The sequence below is a fragment of the Podarcis pityusensis genome (genome assembly GCF_964106645.2).
Source record: "Podarcis pityusensis genome assembly, chromosome: 13".
NCBI lineage: Eukaryota > Metazoa > Chordata > Lepidosauria > Squamata > Lacertidae > Podarcis > Podarcis pityusensis.
In genome coordinates, this window is record NC_138038.1 from 38178555 (window position 1) to 38199199 (window position 20645).

Below are 20645 nucleotides of genomic sequence, written 5' to 3' on the forward strand. Positions count from 1 at the left end.
GGGGAGAGATGGGGTGTCCCGGCAGCCGAGCATTTTGTAGAAGGAATCGGAAGGGGAAGGGGAGATGGACTCTGAGGAGGAGGAGTACTTCGAGACCAGGAACCGCAACAGGTGGAGAGAAGTGTTCGGGACATCGGAAGATGAAGGAAGTTCATTCCGGGGTTTTGCCTCCTCACCGCCCGTAGAGGAGGGGGCGAGAGGGGATGAAGGGGGCCCTGGAGGGGAGGTGGATGTCAGGGAACTGCCATCGGAAGGAAGGGAAGTGAAAGGGCTCACACAGGTTGGGAGAGACTCAGCAGCTGAAGAGGGAACCAGTAGGGGGAGAGGAGCTGGGCTGAGGGAAAGGGAGCTGGAGGGATGGCTCAGAGACACTTCCAGCGAAAACAGTGGGGAGGTTTCAGGACCTCCTGTAGGGACACCCACTCCTCGCCGGAAACTGTCACGCAGAGAGTCCAGAAGACGTGTTTCCGTTAAGGAGCTTTTATGTTGGAAGCGATTCCGAAAGCAACCACTGTCGGAATCTGCCAGCGACTGACGGAGCCATGTTTAAGGGGCTCCGTTACAGACAGAGGTTTGCAAACTTGACCAAACTCTGAGGGACTAGGATTTTACACACAAGCAGCTCATCGTCCCATCACAGCCTATATCCTGCCTCCTCCTGGAGAGGACATCCCTGAGGAATGGTATGACAGCCTGGACATGAGCATCCTCCATACCTTTCTGCCAGAAGATTACGTGGGTTATCTGGATTCTTCCAAGCCCAGAGAGCATTACCTCTACGCTGTGGTCCTTGAAGCCCTTGGGCCACGGCAGAGCGGTACTGGCCAAGTACACACATACCTTGTTGACTTGGGAGGAGGGCAGCATGCAGAAGTCAGTGCCTATGACCTTTACCATTTCCGGAGGAATAACTCTGCATCTGATCTGAGTAAAGCTGTGGTCTTGGCAGAAGGCTCCCCTGGTGCTAGCAGTACTGCAAGACCACTTACAAGCGGCAACTGGTACGAGAGGCCACTGAGTGAGATAAAGAAAGAAGTGGATGCCTGCTTGGCTGAAATTTGGAGCTTGTCAGAGGATGAGAGGAGGAAGGCTTTAAGAAGACTCTATCTGTGCTACCACCCAGATAAAAACATAGGTCAAGAGGATTCTGCCAATGAAATTTTCAAATACCTTAAAGACAAGATCAAGGAGATGGAGAACAATAGAACGCCCAGTGGCTCCAGAGGGGGACCCAAAAGTAGAGGTTCCTACAAGAGGAGCTCTGAATTTTGGGGTGAATGGGACCAGCAAGCTCATCAGCATCAAGAGAGGCGTACAGAATTCACCAGGCAAAGATGGGGTGGGGGTGGAGGAGGATGGGGTGGGGGTGGAGGAGGAGGAGGAGGCCACTGCAACTACAACTTCTGGTCCTTCCATCAGAGAGGGCCAAAGTATTCAAAGGATCAATCAAAACTTCACTGCTTGGAGGAGGCCAGGCGCTGGCTAAGGCAAGCCAAGTGTGATCTGAAGGCGGCAGCCAGTAATGCTGGTCAGGGTAGCACTGAATGGCTGCTTTACAAGACTTACCGGGCAGTGGAGAAAGCCCTGACAGCAGTTGAATACTACCAGGGAGGTCGCTTTGACAGGAATCTGACTCTTCCAATGCTGGCTAGTAAGGTAGCTTCTTATGGACAGGAGTTGGAAAAGCTGCCTGATCAGATTGAGGAACTCCGGCACCATGGCGTGGATGACAAGAGAACGCAGTATCCCAGCTACCACAATTCACCCACCATTCCCAATGAAGCTTTCCTTAGATGCAAGGAGAAGGAGGTGCTGCTTTTAGCTGGAGATATCCTAAGCGTGGTGAAGAAGTGGATTGGCCTAGAATGAGAGTTGTGAGGATTTTTTTGTTTAAAGTCTTGACTGACAATATATAAACATGGGCATTCTTGTAGCTGAAACATTTGGGATCAAATATTATAAAATGGGAGCGGGGCCTGTTTAGAAAATTGATGTCTCTTCAAACAATTCCTAACTCACTAACACTGTATCATGTGAGAAAACAGGACTAGATAACCATTCTTGGAACAGTGACACTTTGTTACCTGTCTTCTGATATACAGAAAAAATAAAGTTGCTTTGTTGAGAAATAATGAAGCTAAGTTACATGCTTACGTTGTACAAGCTGTGGCAGAGATGGGGAACCAATGACACCCCCCCCCAAGTAGGAAGCTGCTGTATACAGAGTCAGACCGTTGGTCAGTGCAGCTCAGTACAGTCATACCTTGGATCCCAAACACCTTGCAAGTCTAACGTTTCAGCTCCTGAACGCCACAAACCCGGTAGTGAGTGTTCCGGTTTGCAAACATTATTTGGAACCCTAACGTCTGATGCGACTTCCGTGGCTTCCAGTTAGCTGCAGGAGCCAAGGTTCTGCAGGGGTCAGAAACCCTTTCAGGGCTCAATTTAAATATCAATATGGAATCATCACTTAACACAACCACTGTTTACTTTTACTAATGAATTCCTACCCCACTTTTTAAAAACAAAACCCTAAGTACACAAGGCTACACTACTCAAAACCAACATACAGTGGTGCCTCGCAAGACAAAATTAATCCGTTCCGCGAGTCTCTTCGTCTTGCGGTTTTTTCGTCTTGCGAAGCACGGCTATTAGCGGCTTAGCGGCTATTAACGGCTTAGGGGCTTTAAGAAAAAGGAAACGAACTCGCAAGACGTTTCGTCTTGCGAAGCAAGCCCATAGGGAAATTCGTCTTGCGGAACAACTCAAAAAACGGAAAACTCTTTCGTCTTGCGCGTTTTTCGTCTTGCGAGGCATTCGTCTTGCGAGGTACCACTGTAGTACAAAATACAATGAAAATTCAACCTTAAAAAGTAAAAATAACAATACAGTCAAACCTTGTTCTGCGTCCGCCTCCGCTTGCGTCCACTTTGGCGAATGTCCGCGGCAAGCCTGGAAGTACCAGAACAGGTTACTTCCGGGTTTGCGGCTTGCACAGAAGCTCTAAATCGCACCGTACATATGCAGATGCGGCGCTTCAATGTGTGTCATTTTCAGGTTGCAGTGAGGCCTCCGGAACAGATCCCTGCCATAACCCAAGGTTCCACTGTAAAACCAACAGCAGTTAAAAAATAAAAAAGTTTTCAGGCAGATCACACAATAAAATGCTGAGTAGGAGTACATTAAGGAATGCTTAAAGGGGAGGATGTCACCTGGGAGAAACAGGTTTTTTTAATGCTACTGAGCAGCAGTATCGAATCAAAGGGTATTAGCTATCCTTGCTCAATTAACCTGGAGTAAATACATGTTGTTTTGTGTAGCAAAAGTGCCAATTGCCTCTGGTTTTGAGAATGTAGTTAGAGAACAAAATGATGAGAGTTCAGCTTCAAAGGACATTCAGTCTCTGATTACTCCTGGATTCAGTCACAAAACTATTTGTTTCTCCTGATGAAATGATTGTTGGTGGTAAGGAAATATAGGTATATAAAAAGGAGAATTCCTGGATGCCATGATCAAGAGGTTTGAAATCACAAAACATGCAGCAAAGTAAAATGTGGAAATAGAGGTTGTTAAACCTTTAAAATATGCCCTTAATTTAAAGTGAGTTCCAAAATGTCTCCTCAAGATGTTTTTTCCCCAAAGTTGCACTCTTTTCCTAGCGTAGAAAAAGACCATATGTTTGATAAGTTTTAAAAAATGGTTTACTTATAAACTCTCCAAAGTTCAGATTAATGTACTTTTCCATACAGCATTCAGAAAAAGTTGCAGTCAGTAAAACCTGACTTACTTACAATGGTGAAAATCCTAAATTATTGGTATAGGAACTCAAGAGTAGCTTGTAAGAGCCATAGAGACTGAGCTACAGCAACCAACTCAGACCTCACATGCTGAGTTCATCAGGTAGACTGGAGGTTGAACCATATGATTGATCACCGAGTCCCTCCCAAGGTTAAGGACAGCTTGTTTTATGATCTCAATCCTTTTGTGTATTAATTAGACTTGGTTGTATGAGGCTGGTTATCTCACAAAGATCATGTACAGATCTAACAGCCATCATTCATTTTTTTGTGATGTGACTACAAATGACATGTTGGCTTGACCTTGAAGACTATTGAACTAACAGGAGGAAGTTGCCAGAAAAAAATGCACCAATTTCCAAATTCTGCAAAAGGCCTCCAGCCACAATTCAAGATGCTAAATAGCTTAGGTCCAATAGAGTTTAGAGAACACCTAAGGATTTAGGAAACTGTTTTATGCTGAGTCAGACTACCATGCATTGTCCACACTGATTAACAGCAGCTATGCAAGGTTTCACATGGGATATTTTCATCCCTGCATGAGGACTGAAATGGGACCTTCTGCATGCAAATTACCACTGAGCTACTATAGCCCTTCCCTTCTTGCACCCTGTCCCACCAAGATACCTTAAGATCAACTGAGAGTGCACTCATCCATGGAACTGCACTGCCTTCGAGACTCACCTGACAAAGCATGTTTGTGTGTTTTAAAAAGCAACAAATAGAAGCTGTGAGGGAGTTGGAGTGGAGACACAATAAAGCAAGCAAGGGAGTACAGTGGTACCTTGGTTCCCAAACGGCTTAATTGCCAAACAAATCGGCTCCAGAACACCGCAAACCCGGAAGTGTTCCGGTTTGCAAACGTTTTTCAGAAGCTGAACGTCCAACACAGCTTCCTCTTGAGTGCAGGAAGCTCCTGCAGCCAATCAGAAGCTGCACCTTAGTTTTTGAATGGTTTCGGAGTCAAAACAGACTCCCAGAATGGATTAAGTTTGAGAACCAAGGTACCACTGTCTAAATTTTACTTAACAGTGTTTAGAAATTTTCTTAATTACTTTATATGCAAAAGAAACACAAAGTGATATACAAAACAGATCAATACAAAAGTATATATTAATAACAAAATGAAAACATGTAAAAATTACATTATACGATTTAAAAATCAACACTGACTGGGCAGTGATTGATTTTTTTTTTTTAATGAGGCTTTTTCACTGTCAGCCATTCTAAGTTGTCAGGATAAATTGTGCTGTAAATTTAATTTAATTAAAATATGAATAGATTAGAACAGAACTTTTCCCCTGTTTTAAACATATTTGCATTGTTCTGGCATACAAGCTGCTTCAGCAGAGCATTGATTGATTGATTGATTGTATTTATATTCCACCTTTTTCTCCAAGGAGCTCAAGGTGGAGACCCAGGATTGATGTTTCTGGCAGTAGCCATGCAATCTGTTCTCCCTTCCACCTTAATCAATCCCCACAACAACCTTGCTAGGTAGACTGGGCTGAGAGGCAGTGACTGGTCTAAGGGCAGCTTCATGGCTGAAAGAGGATTTGAACCCTGGTCTCCCAGGTCCTAGTTGCTGACACTAACCACACTGGCTCTCCATTTGAGAACCTTATTAGTAAAGTGAAAATTATGTATAAATGGATGCTGACTGGGAAAGCCTGACCCTTATTGCAATAATTTCCTTCTCCCATATTCACCTAGCTAAGGTGAATTAACTTAATTTCCCTGCCCCACTATGACAGGCAGAAATTGCCTCACAGAATTATAATGGCATAAGGAGCCTCACCTGTGGAGTTTCTGTCAGCGTAGGGGGTGACAAGTTACGGCTCTTTCCGCTGTTGAAGCCTCATAAATCTGTGAGTGATGCAGAAACACTGCAATTACTTACCATTTGAGTTTTTCAAGAAGAGACTAAAATATGGGATCCCCTCAGCCCCCCTCCTTCCTTACCTCATCACTGATGGATTCCTGTTCTTACTTTTTCCCTCACAATAAATAATGGTGCTTCTCTGACCACGCGAACGATAAACCTGTTTTGGTTTTGTTTTAGTTTATGCATTTCAAAACGAAAATTTGGCGCCTCCCTGAGTGTCAAAAATGACCTTTAATCTTCTTTGCCCACATCAAATATGGCGGCTCCATTGGATGGTGCGGGGAAGTTGCCGTAGTAACAACAAAGACATGTCCCTTCGTTCAGCTCTTCGCTTACTGCCCGGCGCAAACATGGCGGCCTCGCTGCACTTCCCTTTGCCAGTAAGAAAGATGGGTGCTTTCCATCGTTTTCGCGCTCCCCCTCCCTTCTAACCAATAATAATAAACCTATTTCCTACACTAAAAATACCAAGACTCTTGTTAGTATGGCCCTGAGATTTTGCAGAACGGTGCTGTGAATATCAGAAAATATCACACCTTTGAGCCGGCTGCCCACACAAAAAATGTCGCTTCACCGAGCCTCCAGTCCCTCATTGCGTGCCCACAGTAAAGATGGCGAAGATGCGACCGTTGTTACTCCTCCCTCCTTGCCCACAGAAAAGATGGGGGCGGAGTGGGGGGTGGGGTGTCCTGTGAACTTCCATAGGGGTTGGATTTGAGGGTGGAGAGGACAGGCTATCGCAAGAGGTCAACACCCCACCACCAGCCTGGCTGCTTGCTGCTATGGGAGGTTGGGGGCGGGGGAGAGGCTCTGTCCCCTTCCTCCGAAGAAGTGGCCCCCCACCCCCCCCCGTAAAATGTCGGCACCTATAAGAAGTTGTGAGTACCGGGGAGGTGGGTGGGGAGCAGAGGGGGAGGGGGGAGGGATTCCCCTTAGACTTTGGGGGGGGGGGTGGAAACACAGGGGAGAAACAGACCCACCCCGTGATTGACACCTTGGCACTGGCTGCCTCTGTGCCTGAGCCAAGTGGGTCATGCAGGTGGGATAAAGAGGCCAAGAAGGAGAGACGAGAGGGGGGGCGCCTGGGTTCTTTAGGGAGGGGGCAGACAGAGATAGGGTGGGGGGGTCATTGCTGGGAAGTGCTGGGAGCCAGAACTCATGGGTTCTGTAAGGGTACCTATTCAAGATCACTTAAGGCAGGTTAGTTCTCCGTAACACCTTATTTCAAGTACAAATCCCCAGGGATCAGCTTTTTTATTGTTCATTAAACTATGCAATGGAGAGCATTGTAACATCATATCGGGACCCAAATTCTTTACATTTCTGTCAGCTACTGGAATGTTATGTGCCTGAGCTGGAGAGGGAGGGGGGTAATTAAACCTCATAAACTGAACCCAATTAGAGAACAAGTCAATAATATAAAATTGCCAGTGATTTTAAATTAAAAGGAAGGATTTAATTAAATTATAATTAAGTAGGATTCAGTAACCTGATACACCAGTAGGAAGTTATGAACATTAGGAAGCAGGATATGCCAGCTTTTTGCTGACTAAACTATCGCGATGGGTAGATGAGACTAACCAGATTGGCCATGAACAAGCAGGGTTCAGAACTAAACGTTCTACAACTGATCATGCGATAGTTCTTTACCATCTGGCACGGAAGTACTCCTCCCCTCCCCGGGGCTACCTTTGTGCTGCCTTCTTAGATCTAAAGGCAGCCTTTGACAGCGTTCCTAGAAATATTCTTTGGGAGAAACTTGCGAAACAGGGCATCGATAGAAGACTCCTATGGCTTATAAGTCAGCTCCACGAAGGTACCCATGCCAGAGTGAGACTTACTCCTGCGGGCGACCTCACAAATTCGATACCAATAAACAAGGGAGTGCGCCAAGGATGTATACTGGCTCCCTGCCTATTCAACCTATTCATCAGCGACATGCGAGCACCCCTAGTCAACTCATCTCCAAGTACACACGCGCCTAGACTAGCGGATTACCGCTGTCCACTCCTTTTATATGCGGACGATGCGGTAATTCTATCTTATACACGTGTTGGACTAACCAGAGCTCTGAAGATCTTTGCCACGTATTGTCAACTCAACCAATTAACCATCAACCATGTTAAATCTAAGATTCTGATTTTCACCAGAAGTCGGAGATTATACGAATGGAAGCTTGGCGGAGCAAAAATAGAGCAAGTCCTAAAATTTCAATACCTAGGAGTTATTTTTCAATACAATTTGGGGTGGAAAGCACAAATTCAACACCTACTTAATAAGGCCAAAACTCTGTCATATGCGCTCCTCCGATTTTTCTTTTCGGATGGAGCTTTGCATGTTCCCTCGGCCCTAAAGGTGTTCAAGGCAAAAGTGGTTACCGCGCTTGCCTATGCTGCCCCGCTCTGGGCCGTGATGACAGATCTTGCTCCTCTTGAGACTCTGCAAAACCAATTCCTACGTCGGATCCTAATGCTTCCCCTGTGCGTAAGTAACGCAGCCATGCGACTAGAATTGAAGATCGCATCCCTAGAAACCTGCCTGTGGAAGCAAGTCTTCAGTTATTGGTTATCATTGTGGCATAGATTACCAGACCATTACCTTGTCCAATGCTTATGGCGAGATGAATTCTCCAGCCTTTGGACTAGTAGAATTCATGCCAAACTCCTGAGTTACGGAATCTCTCCCTTAGATTCCCTAAAACTAGATCAAATCACTGCTCAAAGACTGATCCGCCAAAGACTGGATGACATCGATTTACAGCGAAATTATACGCTGGGGGGAGGTGTTTGTTCGCCCCAGAACATTGGTATTACTTTAACTTACTGCGTTCCATCATACCTCTCCTCCCTTTCGACTGTTGCCCATAGGCTGGCCTTCACCAAAGCGAGGTTTAACGTTTTTCCCTCCAATGTTCTGAGACATAGATTCTCAAAGGGCCAAGCCTCCGCCATGTGCGAATGTGATAAGGAGACGCCGGAGTCGCTTCAGCACATTATGTTCACTTGCCCCTTGTTCAACGGGCCACGGGCAAATTTGTTGGGATCAATCATGCAGAAACTAGAGGGTACCCCACCAAAATTCCACCTTGCCCAAATCTTGCAGGATAAGGATACCCATACGACCCTGAAAGTGGCTAGGTTTCTGGTCGCTGTCCTTACCCAAAAGCGTTGCCAAGGAGCACTACAAGCTAATTAAGGCGCAGTATGTCATTCCATCTCATAGTATTTTATTGTTACAGTGGTGTTTTAGCGGCTGTTTTTACCCACGTGCACAAGCTGTTATTTATGTCTTGTTTTTTTTCTGTATGGGCCTATGGCCGTAATAAATATTATTATTATTATTATTAGGAAGCAGGATGAGCTATATAGAACGTTGCGATAAAGTAATAGTAATAAGTAGTATGGGGGCTTGTTTTAAGATATGAACGAGCATTAGTGTTGATTGCAGTACATATTTAAAAGATAAAGCTGTATGTTTAGGTATAGACTTTTTCATGTACAACTGTGTATTATTAGTGTGATACATGGCTGGGTGGGCAGGGACGCGGGTGGCGCTGTGGGTAAAACCTCAGTGCCTAGGACTTGCCGATCGTGTGGTCGGCGGTTCGAATCCCCGCGGCGGGGTGAGCTCCCGTCTTTCAGTCCCAGCTCCTGCCCACCTAGCAGTTCGAAAGCACCCCTAAGTGCAAGTAGATAAATAGGTACCGCTTTATAGCGGGAAGGTAAACGGCGTTTCCGTGTGCTGCGCTGGTGCTGGCTCGCCAGAGCAGCTTCGCCACGCTGGCCACGTGACCCGGAAGTGTCTCCGGACAGCGCTGGCCCCCGGCCTCTTAAGTGAGATGGGCGCACAAGCCTAGAGTCGGACACGACTGGCCCGTACGGGCAGGGGTACCTTTACCTTTTTATGGCTGTCATGGTTGATGTTCTTCTACCTATCAAGTGTCTTTTATATGGATTATGTATTTATAGAAATAATTATAAGAAGGAAATAAAACAAGTTATCCTTAGCATCTTTTTTCCTCTACTTGTAGTCAGTCAGGATAAATGGGTTAATGTCTTCCACAATGTACAACTGATGTGGGAGTACACTCATTAACAACTTGGATTTCTGGAACCTGAGCAGTAGTAGTTATTCTGAATTAATTAACAGAATGCATAAGCATGTGGTCTTGTTATGCAGCCAAGGTGGGAAAGTGGAATCCGTGATGCTTGGTCTTTTGGGTTTTCTGGCAAGGGACACTGACACTTGCTTCCAAGAGGGAATACATGGCTTAACTTCCTTCTGTCTTTTCTGCTACCTCAAGGAAGATCACTTCACAACTGGCAGTATCACAGTAGCAATTAAGCTTTCACCTAAATATTATTTTAAGTGCAAATTTAAATCCACCTACAATTTTGGGACAAATTTCTGTGTTACATGTTTATAGAATCATAGAACTATAGTGTGGAAGAGACCCGGAGTTGGCTGTTGGGTTGCTGGCCATGCATATGAACATCTTTTGTGCCAAGTGTGGCTGAAAGTCAGGACATTGGGGTTGGGGTCGGGGGGGGGGGGAGCTAGGAGTTTAGGACAGAATGGCTTCACACAGATTTGGGGGACTTCCGGGTACTTTGGAAAGGGATGGCTTCACTTCTAGTCTCTAACCTTTTAAACACAATCCAAGGTCTCACTGACTACCCCCAAAAAACCTAGGACCCCCCTCATTTCATTCAACAAAATCAAGGGGTGCACGTTTCTGAGTGTGCTACATTTCTCTGCTGCAGAAAATAGTGAGTGGGCTTATTTTTATTATCCATGTCCTACTGGCTTTAGCTGCAATCCTATACATGTTTTCCTGGGAGTAAGATTTATTGGACTTAATGGGACTTCCATCTGCAGAGTGATCTTTACAGTTGTGCCCTTTATCCTCATTTATGCACATATCAGCTCGGTGAGACCAATTAGGTTGAGAGTCCAGACCGTGATTCCCCCCCCCCCCAAGGTCAGCCTAGCCATTGTCACCACTAGCTGGGCACAGATCCAGATCTGGAATATTTCCCACATCCAAACCTAGTACAGTGGGACCTCTGTTTTCGAACGTAATCCATTCTGGAAGTCCGTTTGACTTCCAAAACCAAGGATCAAAGCAAGTTCAATGGGGGAAATTGACAAACACGCCTCGGAAGCTGTTTGACTTCGGAGACATGCTCAAAAACGAAAGCAGTTACTTCCGGGTTGTCGCGTTTGGCTTCCGAAACATTCGGCAGCCGAGACGTTCGACAACCAAGGTTGACTGTACTGTCTGCCACCCTCTGTCATCTTGTGCAATTGAAAAGTTTTGAGAATTCCCCAAATCCTTTGACTCACTTCCTGTTTCTGGAAGCAAAAGCTATAAGCTGAACCTTATTTGAACCAAGCCCACTGACTACATGAAGAGCCATTTTCACATACATGCAGATTCCTAAGATTCCTGCCTTGGCATCTTGGAGAGGTGTGTGCTCCGCAGGCACCTTCTGTGCTAGGCTTGATTGATTGATTGATTGCGTGTATATGCCACCTCTCCTCCAATGTGCTCAAGGCGGCATGCATGGTTCACTTTCTCCCCATTTTATCCACACAGCAACCCTTTGAGGTAGGTTCAGCTGAGAAACAGCAACTGGACCAAGGTAACCTAGTGAGTTTCATAGCTGAGTGGGGATTTGAACCCTGGTCTCTCACAGTTCCTGGTCCAACACTCTAACCACTACTCCACACTGGCTCCCTGTTCTGGATAGTGTGGTTTAATCAGGGTGAGGGAATGCTTTTATACTGGGAGGGCTCGGCGGCCATGGAGTCCCACTCTGATTCTTTCACTGTCCTTTCTCTGTCCCGTAGAAGCACTGTTGGGTAGATGGAGAACTGCGATGAAGAGTGGCCAGAGGGCCAGCACTCCCTTCAGGCCCCAGGTGGAGTCCGGACTGCCACCGGAACCGTGGAAGAGTGTGCCGTTCTCTACTCAGACGCGGAGGACGACCCGTCGCTCCTAACAGACCATGGGCCGGGTGCCCGGGCCCCTTTCCACTGCTCCGAGTGCGACAAGAGCTTCCGTTACCGCTCGGACCTGCGCCGCCATTTTGCCCGGCACACCGAGCTCAAGCCTTTCCAGTGCCCTCACTGCGTCAAGAGCTTCAAGCATTCCTTCAACCTGGTGAACCACATCCGGAGCCACACCGGGGAGCGCCCCTACCGCTGCACCATGTGCCCCAAAGGCTTCCGAGACTCCACGGGGCTCCTCCACCACCAGGTGGTGCACACGGGGGAGAAGCCCTACTGCTGCCACGTCTGCGAGCTCCGCTTCTCCTCCCGCAGCAGCCTGGGGCGCCACCTCAAGCGGCAGCACCGCGCTTCCCCCGCTGCCGCAGCCCCTCAGACGCCTGCCCCCCGCTGCCTGGCCTGCGGGAAAGAGCAAAGTCCCCTGGGGCACCTCTGCAGCGCCGGGCGAGGCCGGGCCGCGCCCTTTGGCTGCGGGGCCTGCGGGCGCCATTTCCAGTTGGCATCCGAACTGCGCCGCCATTGGCTCGCCCACACTGACATCAAGCCCTTCAAGTGCCCCGACTGTGAGCGGGACTTCAACGCTGCAGCACTGTTGGAGCGCCACAAGCTCACGCATGCCAAGGACAGGCCCCCGCCCTGCCCAGTGTGCTCTGGGAAGGTTCCACCAAGCGATGGGATGCTGGAATTGCGGGGCCTGGAAGAAGAGCCGCGAGATGGGGGGCCAGAGGCCCAGCAGCACAGCAGGGGCTGCCCCACCTGCCACCCTCCGGACATGCGGCCCCCCGAAACGCTGTACCAGTGTGAATGCGGGACCTTTTTCGCCAATGGCAACACCCTGGCGGCTCACTTGACTGCTCACGGCGGCGAGCCCTCCTTCAGCTGCGGGATATGTGGCCAGCCCTTTGTGAACTTGCAGACACTGGAGGAGCACCAGTTGAGCCACGCCGTGGCTGCTTCCCCGATGTCAGGCCCCGGCAGTGAGCTGGAACGCCACCTGTTGCCGCAGCTGGACCTCCGTGCGTTCCCCGCCCGGCCCAGCAAGAAACTCTACAAATGCAGCGAGTGCGAAAAGTACTTCCGCAGCCCGCGGGATCTGGACCGCCACGTCTTGGTGCACACCGGCGAGAAGCCCTACCAGTGCACCGAGTGCGGCAAGTTCTTCCGGCACGAGTGCTACCTGAAACGGCACCGGCTGCTGCACAGTGGCGAGCGCCCTTTCAAGTGCACCGTCTGCCACAAAGGGTTCATCACCTTGAGCAACCTCTCCCGCCATCTCAAGCTGCACCGCGGAATTGACTAGGCAGGGAGCCCCCTTCTCAGAATAAACACCCTCCCCTCCCAACGCTGCTTTCCTCTACCTCCACCCTGCCAGAGGCGATCTGGTTTCGGAGGTGTCACTCTGCCCGATGCGGCTAGAACTTTGATTTCCCCGCCCTCCTTGTAGGGCAGGAATTTACAATTGTGAGCTGATAGAAAAGTATTATTGTTGTTATTATTATTATTTTACTAATGTTCCACTACTGTTGGTAGAGTACATTGCACTTGCTTGACCGTTATAACGTCTTCGGTGGGTTGGGGGTAGGATACCTGGCTGGTTGTGCCTAGACAGGTAACTGAACATTTTGGGATTCAGACCCCTAATATTCCCGGGCATAATGAAGACGTGACAGGAAATGCAACTCTTGGGCCAAGGCTCCCCCCCCCCCCGGAGATACTTATGTCCAAGTGAGCTTGACCAAGCTGAGATGATGTTGCCTCAATAGCTGTAGTGCTCTGTGGTTCCCAGGAATGTAAAGGAGGGACTGCCTAGTTGTCATGGGAGAGGTGCGCTCAGACATTCTACCAGGATGCAGATTTATTGACTTGCTGCAGTGCAGGACGTCTTCCCTTTTGGAAAAGCAGACAGCATTGTTGGGCAATAGAAATACTAGTGTGCAGGAACCTTGCATCATCCTGTTGTGTGACTTGGTTGGTTCCCTTTCCCTCTGATCTCTCTGCGCCTCAACAAGAGTGGCCACAGTTAGGGGACGTTTCTGCCTTTCCCTTCCAACTTGAACGGCATGTTGTCCTTGCCAAAGCCAATGGGCTTGAGTTCCAGAACTGCAGCTCACCAAAGAATTTTAGGCATTGTATTTCTATATGGCCTAGAGGTGATGGTGGATTAAGACCAGAGAGTTCTCAGCAACCTGATAAAACTATGGTTTCTAAGTCTTCCTTGGAGGGAAGTGTGGGGAAAGTATAATCAAACCATTAAAAATCAATTTACGCTTGAAGCAGAACTGAACCTGTTGTATTTTATAGGGATGCCCAGAAAGGTTTTAGTTAATTTAGGAGAGCTTATTATTAATATTAGCATCCCTATTTCTGACTGCATTTGCTAAAAACAACCCAACCCAAACAGGAATCATGTCTTTAAATACCCTACTTAAAAATTGCAGATTCACAACAAAACTGAGGTTCTTCTACTTGCCCTTTTGTTTTCTTAGCTTTGGTTCAAAAACTGCTACTTTTATTTCCAGAATTTTTCTTTGCAATCATGAGGACTATAAATTTAATTTTTAAAAAGATGTCCATATTATCATGTTTGGCTCAGCATTGGCTAGAGCAAAATTACTTTGAAGGCAAGGTTCTGCCTGCAGGTTGTAGAGCAGTAGCCACCTGTGAGACGAACTGAAGGCTTGCGTGCCTGCATGATTTTATCTGTAGGCTCAGACCATCAAACCAAGCATTCTTTCTTATAGTGGAGCCAGCAGGTTTCTTCTTAGACCTGCTCACTGTTTGACCTCCCCTTTCTTCTGCCCTCATGATGCTATACCATTTCCCCTGGTTTTAATTTGCCAGCTGTAAGTGTGGTTTATTTCTAGCAAATGTTCTTTTCTGAAAATTGGTTGAAGGCTTAAAAGGGATGCATCTGCTTTCATGGAAAGGTTCAGCCCTCAGAAAGAGTTTGATCTTCAGGAGAAGGCAACATTTCACGAAATATTTCAGCAAACATGATTTGGATTTCATAAAAAATATATTGGGAAGCTGGAGAAATGTATCCTTATGTTTGGCTTGTCCGGGGACTGGAGGGAGGAGGCTCAGGAGTTGCCTAGGCTTGTGTGTCTTTGTGTTTAAATGTAGTCTCCAAGAATGATCCACTTGATAGATCCTGGGAGCCCAGAACCTGCATAGACTTTGCCCATAGTCAAATAAGCTACTGGAGAACACACTGGAGAGGAAAAACCCTCTTTCATAAGCCGAAAAAGTATGATGAGAGCTAGGGTTGTCAGTTTTCCTATTTTATTTTTTAAGCCAAAGTCCTGTTGCCCTCGCTCCATTCTTCTTTGCCTGCTTATGCCCATCCTAGTGCCCTCCTGGCAGGACAGATTAGTTCCTATGTGCCCTGTTAAGTCAGATTCCAGAACCGAGAGCAGTATCTGCCCTCTCCCCTGTGGAATTATTTACTGGCAAGTAGTTGAGTCTTATTCTCTCTCTCTCTCTCTCTCTCTCTCTCTAAGCCCTTGGTAGGTCCTTGAAAATAACCTAATAAAAGCCTGCTCCTGACCAAATTCCAGTTCCTTATCTTCTGTGGAATGTAAGCCTTCTAGCTGGGCATTTGTTTGGTGTGCGTGTCTGTCTATCTTTCCATGCCTGCGTGTTACGGAGAGCAAGGTTATCCTAAGGTATAAGCTTCATGGGTGTCAGGGGCAGGCAGTCAGGCACCTGCCAACGGCCACCTGCCCCAGGAGGCCCAGTGTCACTCTTGCGCTTCCTGGCCCTTTTGCTCTTCCTGCTTGCAATTGCCACCTGACCTGTTCACCTGTCCTCTCCAAGCACACAAGCAGTGACAAGAGCAAGGAGATGGAGCAGCTTTCTCTAGGAACACTGACCTTCTCTCCCTGCCACCCCCATCAAAGAGTTGGGTGGATTGGGCCCAGAGGCAAGTGAGTGGGCAGCAATGCCTTGGAAAGAGGAGGGGACCCCATCAAAGGCACTCTGTCCAAGGGTCTTTCATCCAGGGACAGGTGGCAAGGATCTGGCCGTTTTTAGGCATGTTCAAATTTTTGGATTGAATTTTAAAAGGTAAAGGGACCCCTGACCATTAGGTCCGGTCATGGCCGACTCTGGGGTTGCGGCGCTCATCTTGCTTTACTGGCCGAGGGAGCCGGCGTACAGCTTCCGGGTCATGTGCCCAGCCTGACTAAGCCGCTTCTGGCGAACCAGAGCAGCGCACGGAAACGCCGTTTACCTTCCCGCCAGAGCGGTACCTATTTATCTACTTGCACTTTGACGTGCTTTCGAACTGCTAGGTTGGCAGGAGGGATTGAATTTTAGGCATGTTCAAATTTTTGGATTGAATTGGTCTGCAAAGCAGATCTAAAACCTACACCTAGTTGGAGCCAGGAGTTGGACTAGATTCCCCTTGGGATCCCTTCCAGCCTTACAATTCTATGACTTCCCTCAGAGGAAGCCCCCCCTTGCTCCAAACCCCTGGCTGAACTTCACTCTCCTCTTCTGAGCACGTGACGCTGCCTCGCTACCCCACCATTGCTCCCCTATAGATCTATCCTATAGTTTTATAGTCAGGAAAAACCAAAACTTCGCTTGTGCGTTTGCACTGCTGGCCTGCAACTTGATTGCAGCACCGGAGTTGCAGGCAGACACCTGCTGTATGTACAGTGGTACCTCAGGTTACACACGCTTCACGTTACAGACTCCGCTAACCCAGAAATAGTGCTTCAGGTTAAGAACTTTGCTTCAGGATGAGAACAGAAATCGTGCTCCAGCGGTGCAGCAGCAGCAGGAGGCCCCATTAGCTTAAGTGGTGCTTCAGGTTAAGAACAGTTTCAGGTTAAGAACGGACCTCCGAAACCAATTAAGTACTGGGTACCACTGTATATGTCGGCGTGCGCATTGTTACAAGGGGGAGGAAGCGGGCTTGGTCAGCGACCATCGCGGTTCTCCTCTCCGGTGTGGACGCCAACAAACGCTGAAGGCGCGTGGAGGGACACGCGGGGGTGGGCATTGTTGATCTTCAAGAGGGGGCGTGGCGGAAGCTTTTGCGCACAAGCGGGGAGTGCAAGTGTATCCGAAGTTGATCATTCCTACTATTTGCAGGACCCTCCCCCCACCGCCCCCTGGGAAGATGGCAGAGGGAGGGAAGTGGGAGTGTTTCACCGCGGGGGCTACCTGGAGGCGTCAACCCAACCCACTCCCCGCCGCTCCTGCCTGCAGCCCCGGCGCCTCCCCTCAGGGCAGCAGCGGTACAGGCAAGTAAGGGGGATCCCGGCCAGCAAGCGAGATAGGGCAGCGACTGGAGCTTTTCCATTGCAGGAGACAGATCAGGGGAAAGGGATCTCTCCTGCTCTCCACAGGAGGAAACGTGCGGGAAACAAAGCATGATGGATAATTGGGGAGGGGCGGAGAGGGGATCACATGCAGTACTCACTCCGGATGGAGATGCGCCCCAAGCGCTCGTATCCGGATACACTAGTACAGTAATCACCAGCCGCCTTTATGATCTGATTGCTCAGCTTTGCAAAGCAGGAATTAAACTCTCCTTTCCCTCGCCCTCTCCAGTTTTCCCACTCTTTGGGCGGCGGGAGGAGAGTTAAAAGAAAGGGGGGGGGGGGACAAGGAATCCTGAAGCACCTCTCCAAATCTTCTAGATTCTACTCTTTTATCAGAGCCCCCAAGTGTCGTGCTCTGCCTCACACCTCTTCAGCTTGCGATTCCCCGTACTTAACAACGAATCCCTTCGTCGTAGCTCCCAACTCCTTCCCTCCCTTTTATTTACTTACATCCTGATACTTCTTACCCTTACAACAACCCTGTAAGGTGGCAAAAGCAACATAGACTCTTGTGGCACATTAAAGACGAAGGGAGGGCGCAATAGCCCTGTCCTCTTTGGTTTTTGCTAAACAAACAAACAAACCACCTCCGTAACGGTATGTAGCCATGGGGAGGAGCAACTGGCCCATAGCAAAGGGATCAGTGGTTCAGCACCTGCTTTGCATGCAAAAGGTCCCGGATTCAGTCTCCTACATAGTGTGGATATATATATATATATATATATATATATATATCCCCCACTTCAGTAAGTCAGGTTGTAATGTACACTTCAGTGTACATTCCCAGTCTACCCCAATGATGAGATAAACCACATCATCTTTAGACATGGAGCAGAATTAATGGATGTAACTACAAACCATTTTGGGATTTTATATTGTGATATGCTTCGTTTTTTTGGTGGTAATTTTTCATCTGTGCATTATGATTTTGTATGGTTCGGGACATTTTGTCCTGCCTTGTGTGACAGTTGAAAGCACAGTTGAAAGAGGAATCCTTGCAAACCAGCCACAACATGCCTTCAGGCATCCAAGTGAAGAGAGATCCTATCTCTTTGTTAGCAAAGGCTGCCCTTCTTTATCACATTGGATTCTGCTTTCAGGAATGCTGCAGAGAAAAGAACCTCATTGCTACCAGGTCAATGGCAAAATGGCTTCTTTCCCTCTCTTGCCTTTTTCCCTTATTGCCAGTTCTGCAACAGGACCTACTCTTTCTCTGGCAAGCAGCACAAAATGAATTATGAGGCCTGTTGCTACAGCAGAGGTTTTCAACCTTTTTGAGTCCACAGCTCCCTTGACCAACTACAGTCATACCTTGGAAGTTGGACAGAATTCGTTCCGAAAGTCCGTTCGACTTTCAAAACGTTCAGAAACCAAAGTGTTGCTTCTGATTGGCTGCAGGAAGCTGCCGAAGCCCTGCATTTGGGTTCCAAAGAACATTTGCAAACTGGAACACTCACTTCCGGTTTGCGGTGTTCAGGAGCCAAAACGTCCAAGTACCAAGGCATTCAAGATCCAAGGTATGACTGTACATTCTTTCTGCAGCACCCCAGGAGCCCAGTTATGTCACCCTTTGCCGCAGAGCCGGCAACCCTTCACCCCAATTCAAACACACTCCTCTTAGAAACATAATATTTGAAAGATACAGTAAGGTATAAAACAAGGTAACAAATTGCTGATGTTTTTATTGTAAAGAACGCAGGGTCTGGAAGATGTGGGGAAGTCCGGTTAGATTGGCAAAAATGGTTTGGAAAGTTGGTTTTTTTTATACTTCTTTTTCTTTTCTTTGTCTATTTTTTCTCTTCTGTATTACACTCTTGACTTTGTATAAGAAAATTTAATAAAAAATATTTATAAAAAAAAAAAAAATTCAAACACACTCCTCTCCCTCACCTTGTGAGTCCTCCAGGCAGCTGCTATTGCTGCCCCTGGTCTCTGAGCTGCCCCCCTGCCCCAAGGGGAGGTGCCTCCTCACACTGCCCTACAAAGGCATAGGACGCACCCCCTGGCCAGCCCCAGAGGCACCATTTGCCTGGGAAGCTTGCCTTGTAGCCTGGGCTGCTGCAATAGCTGTGCAAGCCTTTGAGAGGCTGAGATGCAAGAGGGCTTCAGAGGAAGGGAGGAAAGAGGGACAGAGGCCAGCACTGCCCAGGGCACCCCTGACCATCATTCAAGGCACCCCAGGGTGCCACGACACAGTGGTTGAAAACCACTGTGCTACAGAGATCAGGAAATAGGAATGTAATACACAATGTTCCTTTTTTAGAGGGTGCTGACATGAGTTAGGGACTCCCTGATACAGTACATTTAGGACCAAGGCTCAGAACTTTCTGGTGGGGAAAAAGAATGCACCATTTTGGAAGAGACACCTGAAACATGCCAGGGAGCAGGATGTGAAAGGCTACATTGAAGAAAGGGCTGCAAGTGTTTTGGAAGCAGGATTATGGGGTACTGGATGTTTTGAAGAAGAGCCTAGGGGACTATGAATTGAAAAGGGAGGTTAGATGTGGGGAACGACGGATCTTCTTTCTGGGCATGATTTGGGCACAGATATAGACATCTATGTCTGTACAAGTAAAGAAGAAATTCACAGCAATGTAATTAAAAAAGAAAAGAAAGTATCAATGGTAGTGCTTTTTTATTATTGCAACACAGAAACAAACACACACACACAAACACAGAAGTCTTGTGGCACCTTAAAGACTAACACAACTATTATGGCAATACTAGTCTTTAAAGTTCCACAGAACTCATTTTGCTGCAGCTGACTAATACAGATACTTTCCTGAAAATTATAACAAACACAAGTTCTTGTACCGAAGTGTCTTAGCCACTATCAGATGGAGGAAGGCTGCTCTAGAATGTTCTGTCCCAAGCAGCCAGCATGGCCAGTGGTAGGGAATGCCAGGAGTTGTGGTCCAAAATAGCAAACTAGGCTGACCAAAAAAAGTGGTGAAAGCCCTACGGGTGGGAAAAATAACTTGCATGTATGTAGAGGGTAACAAATTTGCATCCAATTATATATTAAACCACCATCAGCAATCAGGATTGCGCAACGACACGCAAACCGAGTAAGGGAGCTGGTGTGAGCGAATAGGATTGGGTACAGCTGATGAAACGCAGGCTAAAATGGCGACTGGAGAACGGCTCCCCTTTGTTAAGGGAGGGCGGTTATACTAGTCCGCCTGGAAGGAAGGGCACAGACAAAATGAAAAATGCCGAAGAAAAGGGTCCTTAAAAAATAAAATCCCGCGTCCTGATGTGATTGGCCATCAGGATCTCTCGGCTTCTCCTCCGAATGATCACAGCGCGGGGAGTTTAATATTCAATTAATCTTCATGTAAAATGGGAGAGGCACTGCTGAGAGCCAGCCACCGTCCGCTAACACTCTCCTGTATGGGTTTCCCCCGGTCGCTTCTTTTGTGAGATAAGGTTATTTTTAAAAACCCACTTTATCCGCTCCTCCCCTTAAGAAAAACACAGAAGACCATAGGTGCCGGCTCACTGGGGTGTTCAAGCACCCCCAAAATTCCCCGTGAAGGGGCCCAGACACTCACAAATTTCGGCGCCCGGGCAATGCACGCTGCATGGCAACTACGGCCCCGGCAGCCGCGGGGCCAA

The 20645-nt window shown here is 47.8% G+C and overlaps 2 protein-coding genes and 1 long non-coding RNA gene across 6 annotated transcripts in view; 2 read left to right on the forward strand and 1 right to left on the reverse strand.

The window, feature by feature from the left end:
* The window catches only part of LOC308460719 (sacsin-like), a 30292-nt gene extending 28160 nt beyond the window's left edge, over positions 1 to 2132 (forward strand). The window contains exon 9 of the mRNA XM_080977234.1: positions 641 to 2132. Coding sequence (XP_080833360.1) covers positions 641 to 1869 — 1229 coding nt within the window. The 3' untranslated portion in view covers positions 1870 to 2132. The remainder of the gene's footprint in view (positions 1 to 640) is intronic.
* Positions 1 to 6164, reverse strand: part of LOC308460720 — a 40927-nt gene extending 34763 nt beyond the window's left edge. For 3 of the 4 annotated variants that reach the window (XR_013978749.1, XR_013978750.1, XR_013978751.1), the window contains exons 1-3: positions 5760 to 6164; positions 5596 to 5663; positions 2898 to 3106 (exon numbers count right to left, since the gene is read on the reverse strand). This is a non-coding gene — a long non-coding RNA (uncharacterized lncRNA). The remainder of the gene's footprint in view (positions 1 to 2897; positions 3107 to 5595; positions 5664 to 5759) is intronic. The other variant, XR_013978748.1, reaches the window with a different exon arrangement.
* A 185-nt stretch (positions 6165 to 6349) lies between these two features.
* Positions 6350 to 15245, forward strand: FIZ1 (FLT3 interacting zinc finger 1). Its single transcript, XM_080977232.1, has 2 exons — positions 6350 to 6560; positions 11536 to 15245. Exon 2 carries the CDS (start codon positions 11552 to 11554, stop codon positions 12992 to 12994), a length of 1443 nt encoding a protein of 480 aa, XP_080833358.1. The 5' UTR covers positions 6350 to 6560; positions 11536 to 11551; the 3' UTR covers positions 12995 to 15245.
* The last annotated feature ends 5400 nt before the right edge of the window (positions 15246 to 20645 follow it).

Bases quoted from the DNA above. Each gene is read 5' to 3' on its own strand.
- FIZ1 (XM_080977232.1), top strand. From the start codon at position 11,552: ATGGAGAACTGCGATGAAGAGTGGCCAGAGGGCCAGCACTCCCTTCAG.